A 15,788-nucleotide genomic window follows, 5' to 3' on the forward strand; every position below is an offset into this window, starting at 1 on the left:
ACATTGCCCATGTCTGCACTTTACACACACAAAAACTTACAAAAGGTTTCACTATACACGCCACCCATTAACCATTTCAAAGGAATTTAAATGGGAAAACAGACAAAACAATTGCAAAAAATCACAGATTATATTGCTAACTGTAGTTCTGCCCTCCACCAGTAGGTGGGGACATTTTCACTTGAAGCATCTCACGTCACAAATTTTAATATTTCTTTCACACAGCATAACTATTTTAGGATTGTTGCTCATATGGGTGCGCACATTAATAAACACACTATTAACAGTATATGCTAACTGTTTTCTTCTGCTGAGGTTGAAAGAACTAGCTGGGGGGGCAAATATGTTGTAACACCAGGAAGTGGAGGAATCCAACAAGCAGCTGAAACTGGGGGACTCGAGTCTGGAGAAGCTGTCAAACACTCAAAACTCCACTGTTTTAAAATATATTTTTGTGTTTGAATGTCTTAGTTTAATATTTTTATTGTAGTTAGTATTTGTCTAGCTAATTAGCTTTTACAAAATCTTCTTGAGGCGCCGAGGTCTGTCTGGATTGGAAAACTCTGTTTGGATTGGAAAACTCAAATTCTTTTTGCCCGTTTTTAAGGACAGGTCCGGTGTATCCTACCTAGCCTTTGATATCCTGTGATTCATTGCGAGTCCAAGCAAGCAGGCTGCTCTTTCATCAGATGAAAAAGGTACTTGGCGCCAAACAGTGGTGAATATTGGAATTGCAGTTTAATATAATACAGGTATGTGAATAATTTGGTCTGAAATTAATGAAAATAGTTGTTTTAAATGGTTATTGAGTCAGATATGAGGCGGGTAATGTTTGGTTTATTGAAATGTTTTTATCCGTTACTGTGTAAATATATACGGCTAATATGTAATGACAAATTCTAATAAACTAGTATATGTTGGGGGACTCCGATACGATGCAGCTGTTGAAGCTCCTCGAAAATGTTAAGGCCCAAAACAGCAGTGAGAAGTTCGGTATTAATTCTTTTCCTGCTTTCTTTGTCATCTTTCATGGTTGCTAGGCGGCAGAGCATATGGCGGTAAAAGCCGACGAAGGCTGGACCTGTTTGAGTCCACAGCCAAAACTCTTCCGGTTTCCCTGTTTTCACGGACCTTGAAGGATCCAGTCCAGATAGACCGGGTCCTTGGAGGATGCAGCCTTTAAAATCAAAAACACCCTATGTGTTTAAATCCCCCTTTGTTCATTGTATAGGACAGTACTGGTATGTTATCCTTAGTTAGATTTGTCTTAGTTCATATCTTCTTTTGGGGCCATTTTTTTCCCTCTGAATTTAGTCTTTAGCTGTTAGTACCGTGGAAAATAAATAGATTACATTTTTTCTACACCTCTGTCCTTTGCCTGACTGCTTGGTCCCTGGCAGCATGTTTTAACTAAATGGAGAAGATCATGCAAACTTCTTTATGTCTGCACCTTCATTACAGGTTATATCTTTTAATCAAAGTTGTACGTCCACAGAATATCTAGAGTCATGGAGAAAGAAAGTACTAGTCTTATGAAAAAAAAAAATCATATGGTGTATAAATAGTCATTTTAAAAGTCATGTGCAAACTCAAAAATTTCTCTGGTCATGTGGTCAGGAAGAATTTTGGGTGTAAGATTACATCTGACTTTAAAACATGCTTGAAAAGATGTTTCGGTTTAGTTTCTTGTTTTATACATTTCTTTTAAGGTGCCAAAATTACATCATTATATGGAACCGACACGATTTCTGCTCCTAGGAATATTTGACAGATCCACGTGGAAAAACATGGTGAGTGAGCAGCAGCTACTGCTGTTGAAGGTTCTTAAATGTAAACATCTAGACAATATTTTCTTCCCCAAGGCTACTCAAAATGATAAATAAAATAAAACTGAACATTTAATTTTCAATAGATGTACCAGCAAAGAGTAACAACAAATCTATACGATTGCATGAACAGAACATCCTTTTTAATTTAAAGTCAAAACCTGCTTTTTTTTAAATCCTATGATCCTAAGCATTTCTATTAATTTTAGATAGAAAACCGTGACTAATTTGCTTCCTAAGAAAACTTGTATTAAGTGTTTCATATCAATATAAACTCCATTTAACTCTCTTTATCCTTAACTTGTTTTGTATGCTCCTCTGTCCTCCAATGTTCATTCATCACCGCTTGAGGTGAAAATTCAGAGGCATTAGTTTTTAGAGAGCTGCTTTTAAACTACAACTATTTATTTGTAAAAAAAGAAAGGCTAAAAACAAACCATAACTTTTTTATTTTTTTTTTACTTCACAGTTAAGAAATTCCTTTGTGTGGCTCTATCATATAAAATCCTTATAAAATGTATTAAAGCTTGCAGTTGTATCCTCAGAAGTTTTTAACATTTTAAAGCCTAAGAGCAGTTTTTCAATCAAGTCAACCACAGTAAATACAAACGGTATCTAACTGAATACTTCTAAATTCAAGGATTAATAATATTTTGCAGTTATTAATTGACAATGTTTCTTAGAGACATTTTAAACACGCTGAAGAGTATTAATAAGAGAAAATAAGAGCTACTGAAGCTGGAATATGGAGCAAGCAGTGAGGGAAAAATTACCTAATATGTTTAAAAATCCAGATTTAATAAAGGAACATTATGCTAGTTTTGTGAGCTGAGGCCAGAAATAAGCCCAGGTTTATATCTTTTGAGGTCCTTTTAGGGAATGTGTTGGATATCCTTATTATTAGTTCTGGTCAAACAAGCACCTGGCATTAGTTAACTAATCGTAGAGTTAAGATTTGAGCTAAAAACTCCAAAACTATATATTTAAAAACAGGACATGTTGCAATACTTTATAATGCTCAACTTTTGAAGTAGTTTTAGGATATTTCCGATTAGTAAGAGGAATCCATAATTAGTTGTAACAATAGATTTCCGAAATATTTATGATGTAAATACTAAATAGTAAAATTACTACAGATTTAATAAAATACTGTCATACTGATATCACCATGTTGTTTACGCTCTCAAACTTGGATAATGTTAGCCTTTATGGTCCTAACCGCATTATTAACCCAGCATGCATTGCACAGGTGAAAAAAATGTTTACCTCTATTGATGAAAAACAATATATTTATTATCATCCATTGACATCTATGTGTCAATTTTTTTTTTTAAAGTTTCTCTGAACTTTCAACATATTTTTGCCAACCAGTCGTGGATCTCTGAAAGGCTTTTGTTATCATGTCTGGCAGATTTGAAGCCATGCAAACAGGTAGAATGAAGGCAAAATAAATATCACTTCATTTGGGTTTAAAGTAAAACTGATAGAAACATTTGCAAGAAAAAAAATAATGTTTTGTCTGAAAAAAAAAAAAAATCCAAAACAAAAAACAAGGCAGCCAAACAATGAAAAGGTTAGTGATTGACATTAATGGAAGACGGGGAGTAAAATGAGGAACGATAATGGCGTGCTGCGAGAAATGGCAGAAAGGGGGAAGGAGAAAGCAGCCTCTGGCATCAGCTTCAGAGAGGACAGGGGTTACTTCTAGAAAGGCCAAACCAATCAGAATACAAGGAGCACCGAGGGTCTCTGGTTTGCCTCAGCTCAACGTTAGATTCAGTTTGCCCTAAAGTTCTCCCCATGCTGTCAGTGTCTGATACCGACAAAGCCGAGGTCGCAGCATGTGATAAGAGAGCTGCCCAGAGACAAGGGCTTATTAGAGGAAGAAAGATGAGTGAAGGGAGAGTGCAGTGAGCAACATTGGAGCCTTACGGTCAGAGGCGAACTGAATCGGCCGGTGACGTACTCTGCTTTGATCACTACGCTACCCTGGACTACAGAATGAACTTTCAAGGACTGTAGAGGGAAATACAAAGGAAGCAGAAAGAACTGGAGGGAGACAGAAGTTGTATGAGCCCCCTTTACCTGATGCTGTTGCCAGGGGGCTGCCTGCTGAGGCACGGGGACTACAGGAAGATGAAGCACTAATGGAGGAGGATGAGGAGGGAGGGTGTATGGAGGAGGAGCTACTGACAGCAGTGGCAGGACTGATGTCTTGCGGCGACTCTGCACATGCTGTTGCTGCCTGCCGCTGAGGCCCCCGGCCGGGCCCAGGCGAGCGGGGGCGAGCACCCACCTGAGAGGCAGTCAGGGCTGGGACCAGGTCCAGGGCAGGTTTTGGCGGCAGCTGGGGGGTGGCTGGCTTTAGACCAGCCCCAGGGGAGCGGCTGCTCTCCCCCACCACCTTGATAGATGGATGGGGGGGTGAGGGGGTCTGGGAGAGCCCTGGTTTTTTAGGAGGTATAGGAGGAGGGTTTCCCCGGTCGATCCTGGTCACGGTGGGCGACTTGAGGCCAATGGGATGGCTCAGGCGGCTTGGAAAAGGTCCCCCCTCTGAGGCCGAGTGGGACAGGCCTGGACGGAGGGACCCGGAACCTCCTGCGGGAGGGCTGGTGAAGCGTGACAGGACCTGCGTCACGGTGTGACGTGCCTGCTGCTTGGCTGCAAAGTTGTCACGGTTGGTTGGGGAAAGGTCGCGGGCTGGAGGACTCTGAGACGCCGTTCCGTTTTGGTCCTGTTCCTGGAACTTGTAGCGGGCTGCCTGAACACGGGGACTGACCCCGGTGGGTAGTCCATGAGGAACTTGGCCTTCTGAGCCATTCTCTGTCTGTGCCAACCCTCCTGAACTGCTGTGGACTATCCCCCTTCCAGTGGTCTTTGGCAAGCTGAGGCCCACATAGTTGGCCGGATTTGGTTTGGCAGGTATAGTGAGGGTAGTCTTCTTAGGACCCTCAACTTCAGGAGGGGGAACATCTGTTTGGCAAGATGCTGTTTGACAGCTAATGGGCTCTGTTGCTATGGATACAGAGATCATATCTTTAGGTGCTGGGGGGGTACTGGTGGCAGCAGCAGGTTCCTCTCCAGCAGCAGCAGCTGCACCATCTTTCCCATCACCCCTTTCAGTTCTAAGCTGCTCCACCTGCTGCCGCAAGCCCTGACTCTCGGCCTCCTCTCGGCCCAGCCTGGCACGCAGCTGCTCGCGCTCAGTGTCAAACTCTGACAGCTGCTTTTCCATCTTAGCCTCCATCTGCTGACTTCGCTGGCGCTCAACGCTCAGTTCCTCCTGGAGCCGGCCAGAGGTGCGGCTCTCCTCATCTAGGCGAGCTTGGAGCTCGTCGAAGCGCTGCGACTCCTCCACCACCCGAGTGGCGAGTTGCTTGCATTCACGCACCAGCATCATAACGATGTGCTTGTTCTTCTCACGTTCGTCTTTCAGCTGTGCTGTTAGTTTACGGTGATCCTGCTCCAGGCTTTGCAGCTGAAGCTTTTCCATCTCCAGCTGAAATAAAAACATAAAGTCAGTAAATGATAGTGATGAATGTAGGTTGAAGAAAACATGTCTATTGTTAAAGCACAAGCTTGTACGTTTTAGCCACTAGGGGTGCTAGACCTGTAACATCGTGGGTCAGCCTTTCTGAGTGCAATACTTGGGTCAAAATTTGCAAAGTGTTGCTTTAAATAACAGAAAATTAAACCTAGTATAACATCTGTTAGACATTTTTAAACTTAATCTGCTTTTCAGACACATTTGCATCCCTACCAGTGTCCTACATAAACACATTGGATTATTTTCTTTGCAAACTCTTTACCACGCGTCATGTTTTAAATAAATGGGGTTAATATCAGGCGTCTGCAGAAATACATAACATATAGAGAACAAATAATCATTATTATTGCCATTATTAAAGATGTTTAAAGGAGAACTACAAAAATTCCAGGCACTACATGTGCTTATGGCTGACTTCTATCTCTGGACCATTGCTATTCTTAGCTCAGTCTTGGCTTCACAGAGGGTATCAGGATTTACCAGGAGGATCTCCACCTGATTGTGATGCCTCCTTTACCTTAATAAGTCCCAAACAATCCAGCTGGTGTTCATTTTCTCCCTAAAAGTAGACCCCCTTAAACCCCTGATAACCGATTCATATCTCTGATTTAGATGTAATATGCAATGCATAAAATATCTCTCTCTTTATGGATTACATCTCACCGTCCTAAAAGCAAAGCAAGCGTTTGTTCCTGAGGTAGATTTGCTACAACTAGTTGCTGACTGGATGAGGATAAATACTGTCACAGAGAACATTTAGGCGTGGTTTTGAGTTTAATGCCATACTAAAACCAGACAGAACATGTAACAGACTTTTCAGATGTATAAAATCATTGTGGTTTTCCAGCATGTATGTTTAAAAGTGTCAGGTAGTCAGTCATAAGTTAAGATGTGCCAGGCCCACTCTACCATCTGGTGTTTTAATCTAAATCAGTTCTGGGTAGTTTTCGAAGAAGTTTTGTATTACCAAGGTGGTTTATAAAACACATTTTGCTGAATCCCCTTCCTAGATTTTATTGCTAATAACTTCCATAGCAAAATATAGTAATGGAATTGACATAAAGGTATACGGTTTTATATATAAAACTCAGGAAAGAAAATGGACTGCGAACAAAAAAAAAACAAAACTGTCAGCTTCACCGTAATGGAGTTAAAACAAAACATTTATTTTCTGTTTAGTGTTTATTAACAATTCAAATTAAATTGATAAAATAAAATAAATACTCGTCGTTTTTTTTTTTTTTTTACATTTCTTACATTCTCTTAAGTTTATTGATAGTTCCAAAAAGATTGATGTATCTTAAGAATGCTAAGCTACCAAATATACCAGGTGGAGAATCAATCCTTTCCAGACTCATAATCCTTCTTCTCTGTGTAAAATTTAGACTTAAGGTATTTTTCAGAAAGGTAGATGGACTGCTTTAAGAAAATATAACCATGATTTTTTTTTTTTGATAAATTCTATTGGTTTGCAGGTGCATGTCTGCTTCTGTCTCCTTGAACCCCAGTCTGCCTCTGCAGATGGCCGCTCACACTGAGGCTGGTTCTGCTGGAGGTTTCTTTCTGTTAAAGTGGAAGTTTTCCTCTCCACTGTCGCTACAAGCATGCGTAGTGTGAGGGATTGCCTTCGATTTAATGAGTCCTCGCAATCAGCTGGTTTTCCTTAGATAGAAAACTTTGAACTGATCTGACTGTATGATCTGGTTGAATTGTCTCTGTAAAGTGCCTTGAGATGACATGTATTGTGAATTGGCACTATATAAATAAACTGAATTGAAAATTGTAGTTAAAACGTTGTTTTCTACAGGTCTGTCTTCTAGCTTAAAGCATGTTAATGCACAGCATATGGTGGCCTAAATTTATCTTGCTTGGGATAGTATGGATAATTCAGCAGCTTTCCCACAGGCCAACAGCCAGAGGGAAAAAGGGTTTGGGAATATAAAAATATTCCCCAGTCTACCAAGCTACCAGAGGAATCCTCTTATAAGGCTAAACCAGGGTCTTTCAGCACCTTTACTTGGTTGCTTTTATTGAGAATAAAGAAGCTTTATTGTCATGAAGACACCAAGGTAAAAAGACAAGTATAGAACAGAGACAGAATGAACACACCTATAAAAAAAAAAAAAAACACACCCATAAAAATATCAAACACAATCAGAAGAAAAACACTATATATCCAAATATTACAGGGAGATAGACAGGGAGATTTCATTTCCATTTCATTTGGTAAAAAATTCACTCATAACATGTTTCAAACCGCAATAAAGATCTTAAAAGAACGATGTATTTGAGTATTTTATTTTTTACAATACAGCTTGGAATTATGGGTAACCCAGAACATAGATAAGCGTAGATAAGAATTTCCCTGCAATTAGTTTTTGGAACTTGGAATGTCTGTAACATTTAGTGGTGCACTGTCACCAATGGTTCCATTCAAGGTGCGCAGTCACTATTTTTCCGGGTGTGATGCGTGATCATTTACTACTGAGAATTATATCTTCTTGGCCGATTTATGGAACTGTCGCAGTATCCTGAACCTTTATCAGATGTTGTACTTAATATGGGGCCCACCCAGATAATGTTGCTTACGGGCCTGTTGTTGTGTCATCACGCCATTGCATTGAATGCAACGTAAGGACGTCAACACACCGCACCAGCCACATCTGATCTAATGAGCCGAAACAACTCTGTTTACATTCGTTGCAATGTCAATGACAATGTTGCAGTGCTGGTAAGAGGGATTTCTAACTTACTACACCCTACCTCCCTTACACATTGCTTTCCACTGGTTACTTTCCTGATTTCCGTTGCACAGGTGACATCATCAAAGCTAAAACAGTGTGGTGGTGTCATCAGATACGCAGCGGTGGGGGGACGGAGGTTGTGCAGCTTGCCAGCTAGGGCTTTTTTTGCCAAAATGTTTGAAAAACCTGCTTCAATGTGGTATTTTCAGTGGGAAAGAGGGTTTAGACACAGAATGCTTTTAATCATGGAACATGGAGAGACCAATTGGTTTCATAAATTTGGCTGCTAGTGAGACAGATCTCAAGGGCTAGCTTTGCATTAACAATTAACACTAGGTGGTATATAGGCTGATCATTATTTTAACAAAGCTGAGTCCTCTAACAAGTTTAAGTAGCACTCAACCACCAGACATTTGAAATTGATGGAGAGGAAGGCTCTGATTGTTTACATAGCTGTGTACCATGACTAATGAATGTCCAGTGCTAAACCTTCAACTTTTATCTTCCCTGCAGCTGCAGTTTTGTCTGAGCACCCCTCCACCTCTACCGTAGTATTGGGAAATTTGCTTTACAACCAGGTCTTAGCTTGCCAAGTCTCCTCCACTTCTCAGACCATAGAAGAGATGCTCAAGTCTGTGAACCGATGCAGCCCGTAAAGTCTGCCACTTTTTTCAATTTAAATATTTTGGAAGAGCACTATTTGTGATTGCTGGGCTATAAATTTTGGGACATGCGGTCACAGCCTTACAGATAGCTGAGAAAGACCCCAAACAAACAAAAAAAAAGAACAATAACTCTGAAATTTTCTATCCTTGCTTTTATCGGTATGATGACAGTACTATGAAATACTGTGATGAGAATTTGAGCCCATAGGCCCATTTCCCAGACTCCATACAACATACTTCAACTCAAATATTCAACTCTAAATTGATCTAGGCTAAAGGTGGAAACTATGAGTTTTCAGCTTGTTATGTTATTCAACTCTGGGTAGGTCCAATTGGAGTTAAACACATGCATATCAAGTATGAAAAGCCATTATTAGTTGAGCCCCGATACGATTCTTAGATTACACTAATAATAGGAGCTATATCACAGTTAGCATCCATGTCATTAAAATAAAACTAAACAGTGTGTCAGAGCAACATAACCTGTCTGTTAATACTAGTTTTACATCTCTGCACTTTGGAAGTTGTGTTATAAATATATATATTTTTTTTATTAAGTAAATTAAATAGTTCCTCTGTGATATGTTTAATAAGTAAGAAAAAAGTTGTTTATTTAAATAATATTTTACACAGCTGGCCTGATAAATAGTATTATAAATAGTATTTTTTAATATTGTCAAAATATTAAGCCGAAGTTGTTGAAAGATCCTCTGGATACAACAAAAAAAGTATTTTTTAAAGTAAAATAGCCCCTTATCAACTAATTGTTAATTGATAGATATGATCAATCAACCTAGATTAATTCAATAATCGATAACCTGCATCCCTACTTCCAGATATCTGGACATCAACTAGTGAATAGGAATGTGAAATAATCTGTAGGACTTTTTAGAAAGAAACTTTCCTTTATTAAATCAATTCTCCCACCGTTTTTGATTTTTTATTTTTTAATGCTTTACTGGATTTTTTTGTTTAAATAAATAGCAAAGTAAAGTATTTGTGCTGTGACCACATTGTGACTGGCAAACTGTTGGCTGTATTCAAGATTGATATCAAGGCCTGCATTCTTATTTAATTCAGCGCAAAAAATAAAATACCCACTATTAAACATCGACCCTTTAAAACACAATGAGATATTGATGTAACATTTGATACATGATTTAAAACACACAATGGGAGCATGTTTTAATGGGTTGTTTTTAAAGCTTCATAGCTGAAAATGAAACAGGCTGAAGTATTATACATCCATTACAGATTTTTAAAAGCATAATTTTGGGAGATTTTTACAAAACATCCAAGTAAAATCTTGTCTTGTCCCTCATACTGAAATATTTTGTATTGATTCAACTCAGATGATAAATTATTTATTTCACTCCTAGCTACAGTTGTTAAATTTTGCTGTTTAACGTCAATTAAAATAATAAACATCAGAAAATGTGCCTGAGTGACCCGACAGTGAGAGTAAGAGCATGAACAAAAGAGGGAGATCAGGAAAATGGGGCAAAGTCTTAGCTGACATCTGGCTGCCCAGTTAATCAGAGCTGCCTACTGTAATCCTGCACAATTGCTCAGGAGAACAGAATGAGTTGCAAATAAAGCTTGTAGGACACAATCTGGAACAATGTTCAAGCATTTGCTTTATGTACTCCTACAGACAGGCATTTATACAGTACAGTCTTCCTCTGGCAGACACTTAGAATTGAGGAATTTCATATTTTCTTGCCATGGACTGCTTTCCTCCACCTCCGTTGATGTCCAAGCCTACATTTCCTCTTCCCAGTCGAATGGCAGCAGATAAAGCTAAGTTAGATTTAAAAAACACACCTTGTAAAAAGCATAAATCTTTTCCTAGGCAGCTGTAGCGGACTGATAACTTGTTAAAGTAAGAATTAAAGAGAAGAAGCCAGTTAGAAACCAGTCAAATTTGATAACAAGAGTTTTGTGGCACCATCAACCAGTTTTTTAAAAACTTTTATTTATGCATTTGTTTAAGCATCAGTTACCCAGTTTCCAACATGTCTTAAAAAAAGATAGATCTTTTTTGGCTGTTATATACACAAGAGAGTTGATAGCAGTATGAAGGATAGCACTGTGTTTCAGTTTGGAACCAATGCTCATCCTGTTGAAGTCCCAAACTTGAATGTTATTCACTGATAAAGCACTTCTTACCCTCTTCTGGCGGCTTTCGGCAGCAGCCAGCTGGGCTGACATACGTTCCTGCATTTTCCTACAGTGGGCCATGACAGCTTCCAGGACGGAGATAGGGCTGGACCCCAACGGCCGCCGTTCTTTGTCCCCACCAGGGGCTCTGCACTCAAAGTCTCTCTGAAGTGCAAGGAAGGGGTCGGTCAGGGTATAGTGGCCATATCGGTCTTGGAGAAACACCTCTTTTCTCTGAGCCTGAAAAAAAGAAAGAGGATAAAGCTGTTCTTTAGTACACAACAACAGTGTATGGGAAAGATTATGCTATTCACTCTTTTTAATGACAGTATGTTAGAGCGACATACGCTTTCTTTGAATGATGGTTTTACATCTTTGTTCAATGGAAATTAGATGTGGGAGCCATTTATAGTCATTGGGGTTTAGGTATGTTTGTTGGTTTGGGTGGTGGTGTTCAGTTTAGATTGAGGCACTGACCTATTTTGCTCTACCGCTGGTGGCGGTGTGGAGGAGAAAATGATAACGGTGAGACGGCAGAAAGGGTTTGGGTGACGGGAGGTCATACGGTTTTTACCGTTTTCTTTGGCACACAATAGCCTGCGTCATATGGTTAAGATCTGTCATATACACTCTCCATAATTACCTGTGCATCGTACAGACTTGCCACTCCAACAGTTTGTTCATCTACAAACTGACTTCAATATATGGGAATGCCCATAACTCATCTCCTGGTTTGGACATCATCTTGTAGGCGCGTTAATACCAGGATTCCCCGCACCCAGAAGCGATTAAAAGGTGATTGATAGTTGCTACAGATTAGTTTCACATTTTTAATAACCTTTTTTGGATTCAGTAACCAAATAGGTTCCTGTTTTTTTTTTATATCTTATATGTAGGTAAAAATATGTGTAAGTGAACTTTATCTTGGTCATTTTAAATCATAATTGTATTGCAAAACATTCTTTGCTCTTCATGCTATGAAAAAAAAAACCTCTGGATACAAGAAAAGACTTGGATGTTTAAGGAAATGGCTTTTAATCAGTTACTCAGTCTGTTGATAAGATCAAAGAACTTTCAATTAATTCATTAAATGATAGCTTTTATCCCTATCCCATACTTTTATTACTAATTTCAGAGTGTAAAATGTTAGAAAAGTCTTGACCCAGAGTCTAGAATAAATCCAAGAGATCACTTTAGGTCCTAAATTCCTCCTCACCATCAAAATCCACCTCAGGATTCAGCTCCTTTCCCACCATCCTTTCCCATCTCAAACAGCGTGCTGTGGCGTCTACACCAGCCAGCACTTGTCCATGATTGCTGGGAGCCCATTTGCCCTCCTGACCCCACAGGCACTCTGCACTACACAGAGTACATCCGCTCTCAGATTACAGAAATGCATGGAGGCCTTTGGTAACATAACAACCAGGGTCCTGAGGTAGCTAACTCCATTTAACAGAGGCCTAGCTAAATTACTAAGCAGGGTTAGTGAAAATGTGTGCAAACAATGACAGTTACGATAAAAAATTCATCATTTACGTTCCGCTGAGGGATATAGAGAGTACATGTAGACTCATGGAAGATGGGAGTAATTATCATTTTAAGAGTTGATTTTGAAGCTAGAGATGCATTAGCTTTCTGAATCTTGCAGCTTAGATTTTGACAAAAACAGTTTATTTGAACACCCAGAAATCCTAGACAAACAACTGCTTGTCGGTTACCATTGAGAGAATACAGAGGAAGCTACCTGATTTAGTATATAATAGAGGGGGTAAGAGCATCCCTGCCATGAGCTTTATCAGGAAAAAGGAAATCCTCACTATTTCTAGAAGAAAGAACACACATCAGAGGAAGACTATTCAACATGAGGTGTGAATAATTATCTGTGATTAACAAGACAAGTTGAACCCAAACATTAGAGCTGCACACTGACAGTCGGTGTATCTGAATAATTTGGCTTCTACTGACCTTATAACGACTCCCACTTTAACCTCTAATAAAAATAAAACATGTTCATAAAGGAAATCCAACATGGTTGGAGTGAAGCAGCTGCACGGAGACTAAACCCTTTACCATAAATGGCCTCAAGGGGCTTAATGACTCGGTAGTTAGACTGCAGAAACAGTCAAGCATCAGGAGTAAGTAACCGCGCTGGATGACGTGAATACCTCGATCAACAAAATACCTTCATAAATGTAGTAGTTTTCTGAATGGAGCTGTTTTTCAACAGTCTAACCCCAACGTTTTTAATGATGTATGAGAAAGGAGAGAAAAGGTTTTTAAGCTAGACGAAAACAAAATGAGGCGTTGATGATGGAAGGAAAAGAGCGACACGAGACGCCTTGCCAAACAAGGAGATCTAGCTTTTAGAGTGGAATATCAACTCATAAACAATCCTATAAACACACAGTGTGAAGATTACCAGAGAAAGCTGCAGCGAAATGGCGTGGGCCAGAATATATAAACACAACTCTGAGGATCTGTTAAAGAGTCTGGAGGAATGGAGGACAGAGAAAAACCGGTGCTGGGCTGGAATCTTAAAGAAACACTTAAAAATAAAAAGATAAATTGATCATAATGAGCTTCTTTTGCCAGAACTTGTCAAGTAAAAGACAAATAGTCCCAGAAAACAATTAGTTTAGAGAAAATGTATTATAATAAACAATCATGGTTTGGTTTGTAGAACTTCATCATTTTAAGTCAAAGGTTCTCAACCTTTGCTTTTGTCATCTACTGCTTCATGAACTTGGAAGACTTTATAACACTTCAGCAGCAAAAGCAATATATCATAAAAGTATTCACACCCTTTCAATTTTTTACTTTGGGTAACAAGGGTAACAGCATTAGAAGTTTTTAGTAACAAGTTACATATTTTATTAAAATAAAAAAGCGATAATCTTAGTATATTTTCATTGCTGACCTTAATTACTTTTTCCAATTCAATTCAGTTCATTTATGTAGCGCCAATTCACAACACATGTCATCCAGGCTTGGACTGGTAATCTGTGATACTTTGGCTGGCCACATTTGCCCAGTGGGCAAGTCCTAATTTCGGCGTGCCAAGGCCTCCTTAAATCATACCGGCCCCAACACTTACAGTCTGGCTGAAGCACCTACCTGTGACAGTAAATAACTCAAGGTGCTCAAGAAGTAATAGTAGATGAAAAAATGCCAGGGCTGAAAATCGTTCCTATTCCGAGCCTGATGTCATCCCAATGCAATTTACAGAGAAAATTCTACCAGATCATACAGTCAGATTGATTCAAAGTTTTCTATCTAAGAAAAACTAGTTGATTGCATCGACTCATTAACTCGAAGGCAATCCCTCACACCAAACATGCAACAGTGGAGAGAAAAAACTCCCTTTTAACAGGAAGAAACCTCCAGCAGAACAAGGCTTGCTGAGGCCGACTGGGGTTCAAGGAGACAGAAGCAGAGATACAAAAAGAGGCAGCGATACTGCTTCTTTCCCCCACCACTCTCTAATCATCATTCATCTTATCCACCTGCTCCCTCAGCTTCATATACGGTTCATTCCAGCTATCGGGGCCAGATCATTGTTTGACGTCACTTTGTTCTGTTTCGTTACTTTGAGTCAGTCCAAGGTACATGTCCTCATTCCAGTGAGGAGACTATTCACCATAGTGTTGCACCGATGCCAATTTTTGGCCCCGATACCAATACCCGATACCTGACTGTGCAGTATTGGCTGATACCGATACCATCTGTTTGAAAATGATGTGTGATGTGTGTATATGAAGAACAGCATACTACTCGGATGTAAAATAATTGCCATCATGGCTTTGTCAAGCTGCTGCCTACCTTTATGAAGCAGGAAAAAGACTAATTCAATCCAGTAGAACTTTGTATTGCCTACCTGGAATGGGTGACAATAGTTGGCTTTCAAAATGGTATCGGTGCCCTATTTGTTGGTACTCGCTGATACCCATACCATCATTTAAGTGATGGATGGGGACCCCGTCCAATACTGCTATTGGTATCGGTGCAACACTAATTCACGAGCCAGTGTCTTCAGGCGAGTTTATTCACTAGCCAGTGGTGAAAGCATTTCAGTGTTTCCTGTGCGGATTGGAACCCCTGACCAGGCTGCAGACTCCTGGATTCCAGAACTGTTCCTTCCTGCTCACTGAGGTTGCTTCGTTGGGGACAATCTCTGTCACTTGAGGAGTTCTGAATAGAGATTTCCTCTTAAACTGAAAATGTTGACATTTTTGCTACAGCTGTGGTCTACTTTCTGCAAATCAATGTATGGTTACATTTAGTTTTTTTTATGAGGATTTATACCAAGAAAAGTGTTTAATTGATTGTTCAATTAATATTGTTCAAATTTATTTTGAGCTCTAAATATATATATATATATTTGCTTTATTTTTAAGACAAGAAAGGTCCCAAAACATAAAGATTCCACCTTGCTCCTGGAACCGACCTCGACTCCATGTGTGATGTAAACAGGTAAATTAGACTTTTTGACAGGAAACTGTTAAATTCAAACAGCAAAAGGTCAATATTGGAAAGTTTCTGCTAAATAAGTATATCCCTTCACAGTGAAGCTGGAATACAAATTCAGTGAAACACTAAATTCTGAATGTTTGTTTACCTACCAGGTTAGAGGGAGAGTTGGAGGCATTATGCCTGTAACTTCAGAGTATTTACAAATGCAGCAGTGAGACATCATTATTATTAGCATCAACCTTTACAAGCACGCCGAACATGATAGGTGAGAGGGTTCACAAAACCCAGACGCATGGGGAGAGGCTGTCACAGTAAACGGATAGGCCAATGGCAGGAGAAGAGGGGAGAAAAGAAACATAGTTTATCGGTGCAGACA

At 39.5% G+C, this 15,788-nt stretch overlaps 1 protein-coding gene across 2 annotated transcripts in view; it reads right to left on the reverse strand.

Annotated features, from left to right (window-relative positions):
- cttnbp2 (cortactin binding protein 2) overlaps window positions 1-15,788 on the reverse strand; it is a 105,503-nt gene that overhangs the window by 29,306 nt on the left and 60,409 nt on the right. For both annotated transcript variants that reach the window (XM_038280500.1, XM_038280499.1), the window contains exons 3-4: window positions 10,952-11,182; window positions 3,912-5,325 (exon numbers count right to left, since the gene is read on the reverse strand). In XM_038280500.1, the coding sequence (XP_038136428.1) occupies window positions 3,912-5,325; window positions 10,952-11,182 (1,645 nt within the window). The remainder of the gene's footprint in view (window positions 1-3,911; window positions 5,326-10,951; window positions 11,183-15,788) is intronic.

This window comes from Cyprinodon tularosa, unplaced genomic scaffold, assembly GCF_016077235.1.
Source record: "Cyprinodon tularosa strain WSP-4 unplaced genomic scaffold, ASM1607723v1 ctg160, whole genome shotgun sequence".
NCBI lineage: Eukaryota > Metazoa > Chordata > Actinopteri > Cyprinodontiformes > Cyprinodontidae > Cyprinodon > Cyprinodon tularosa.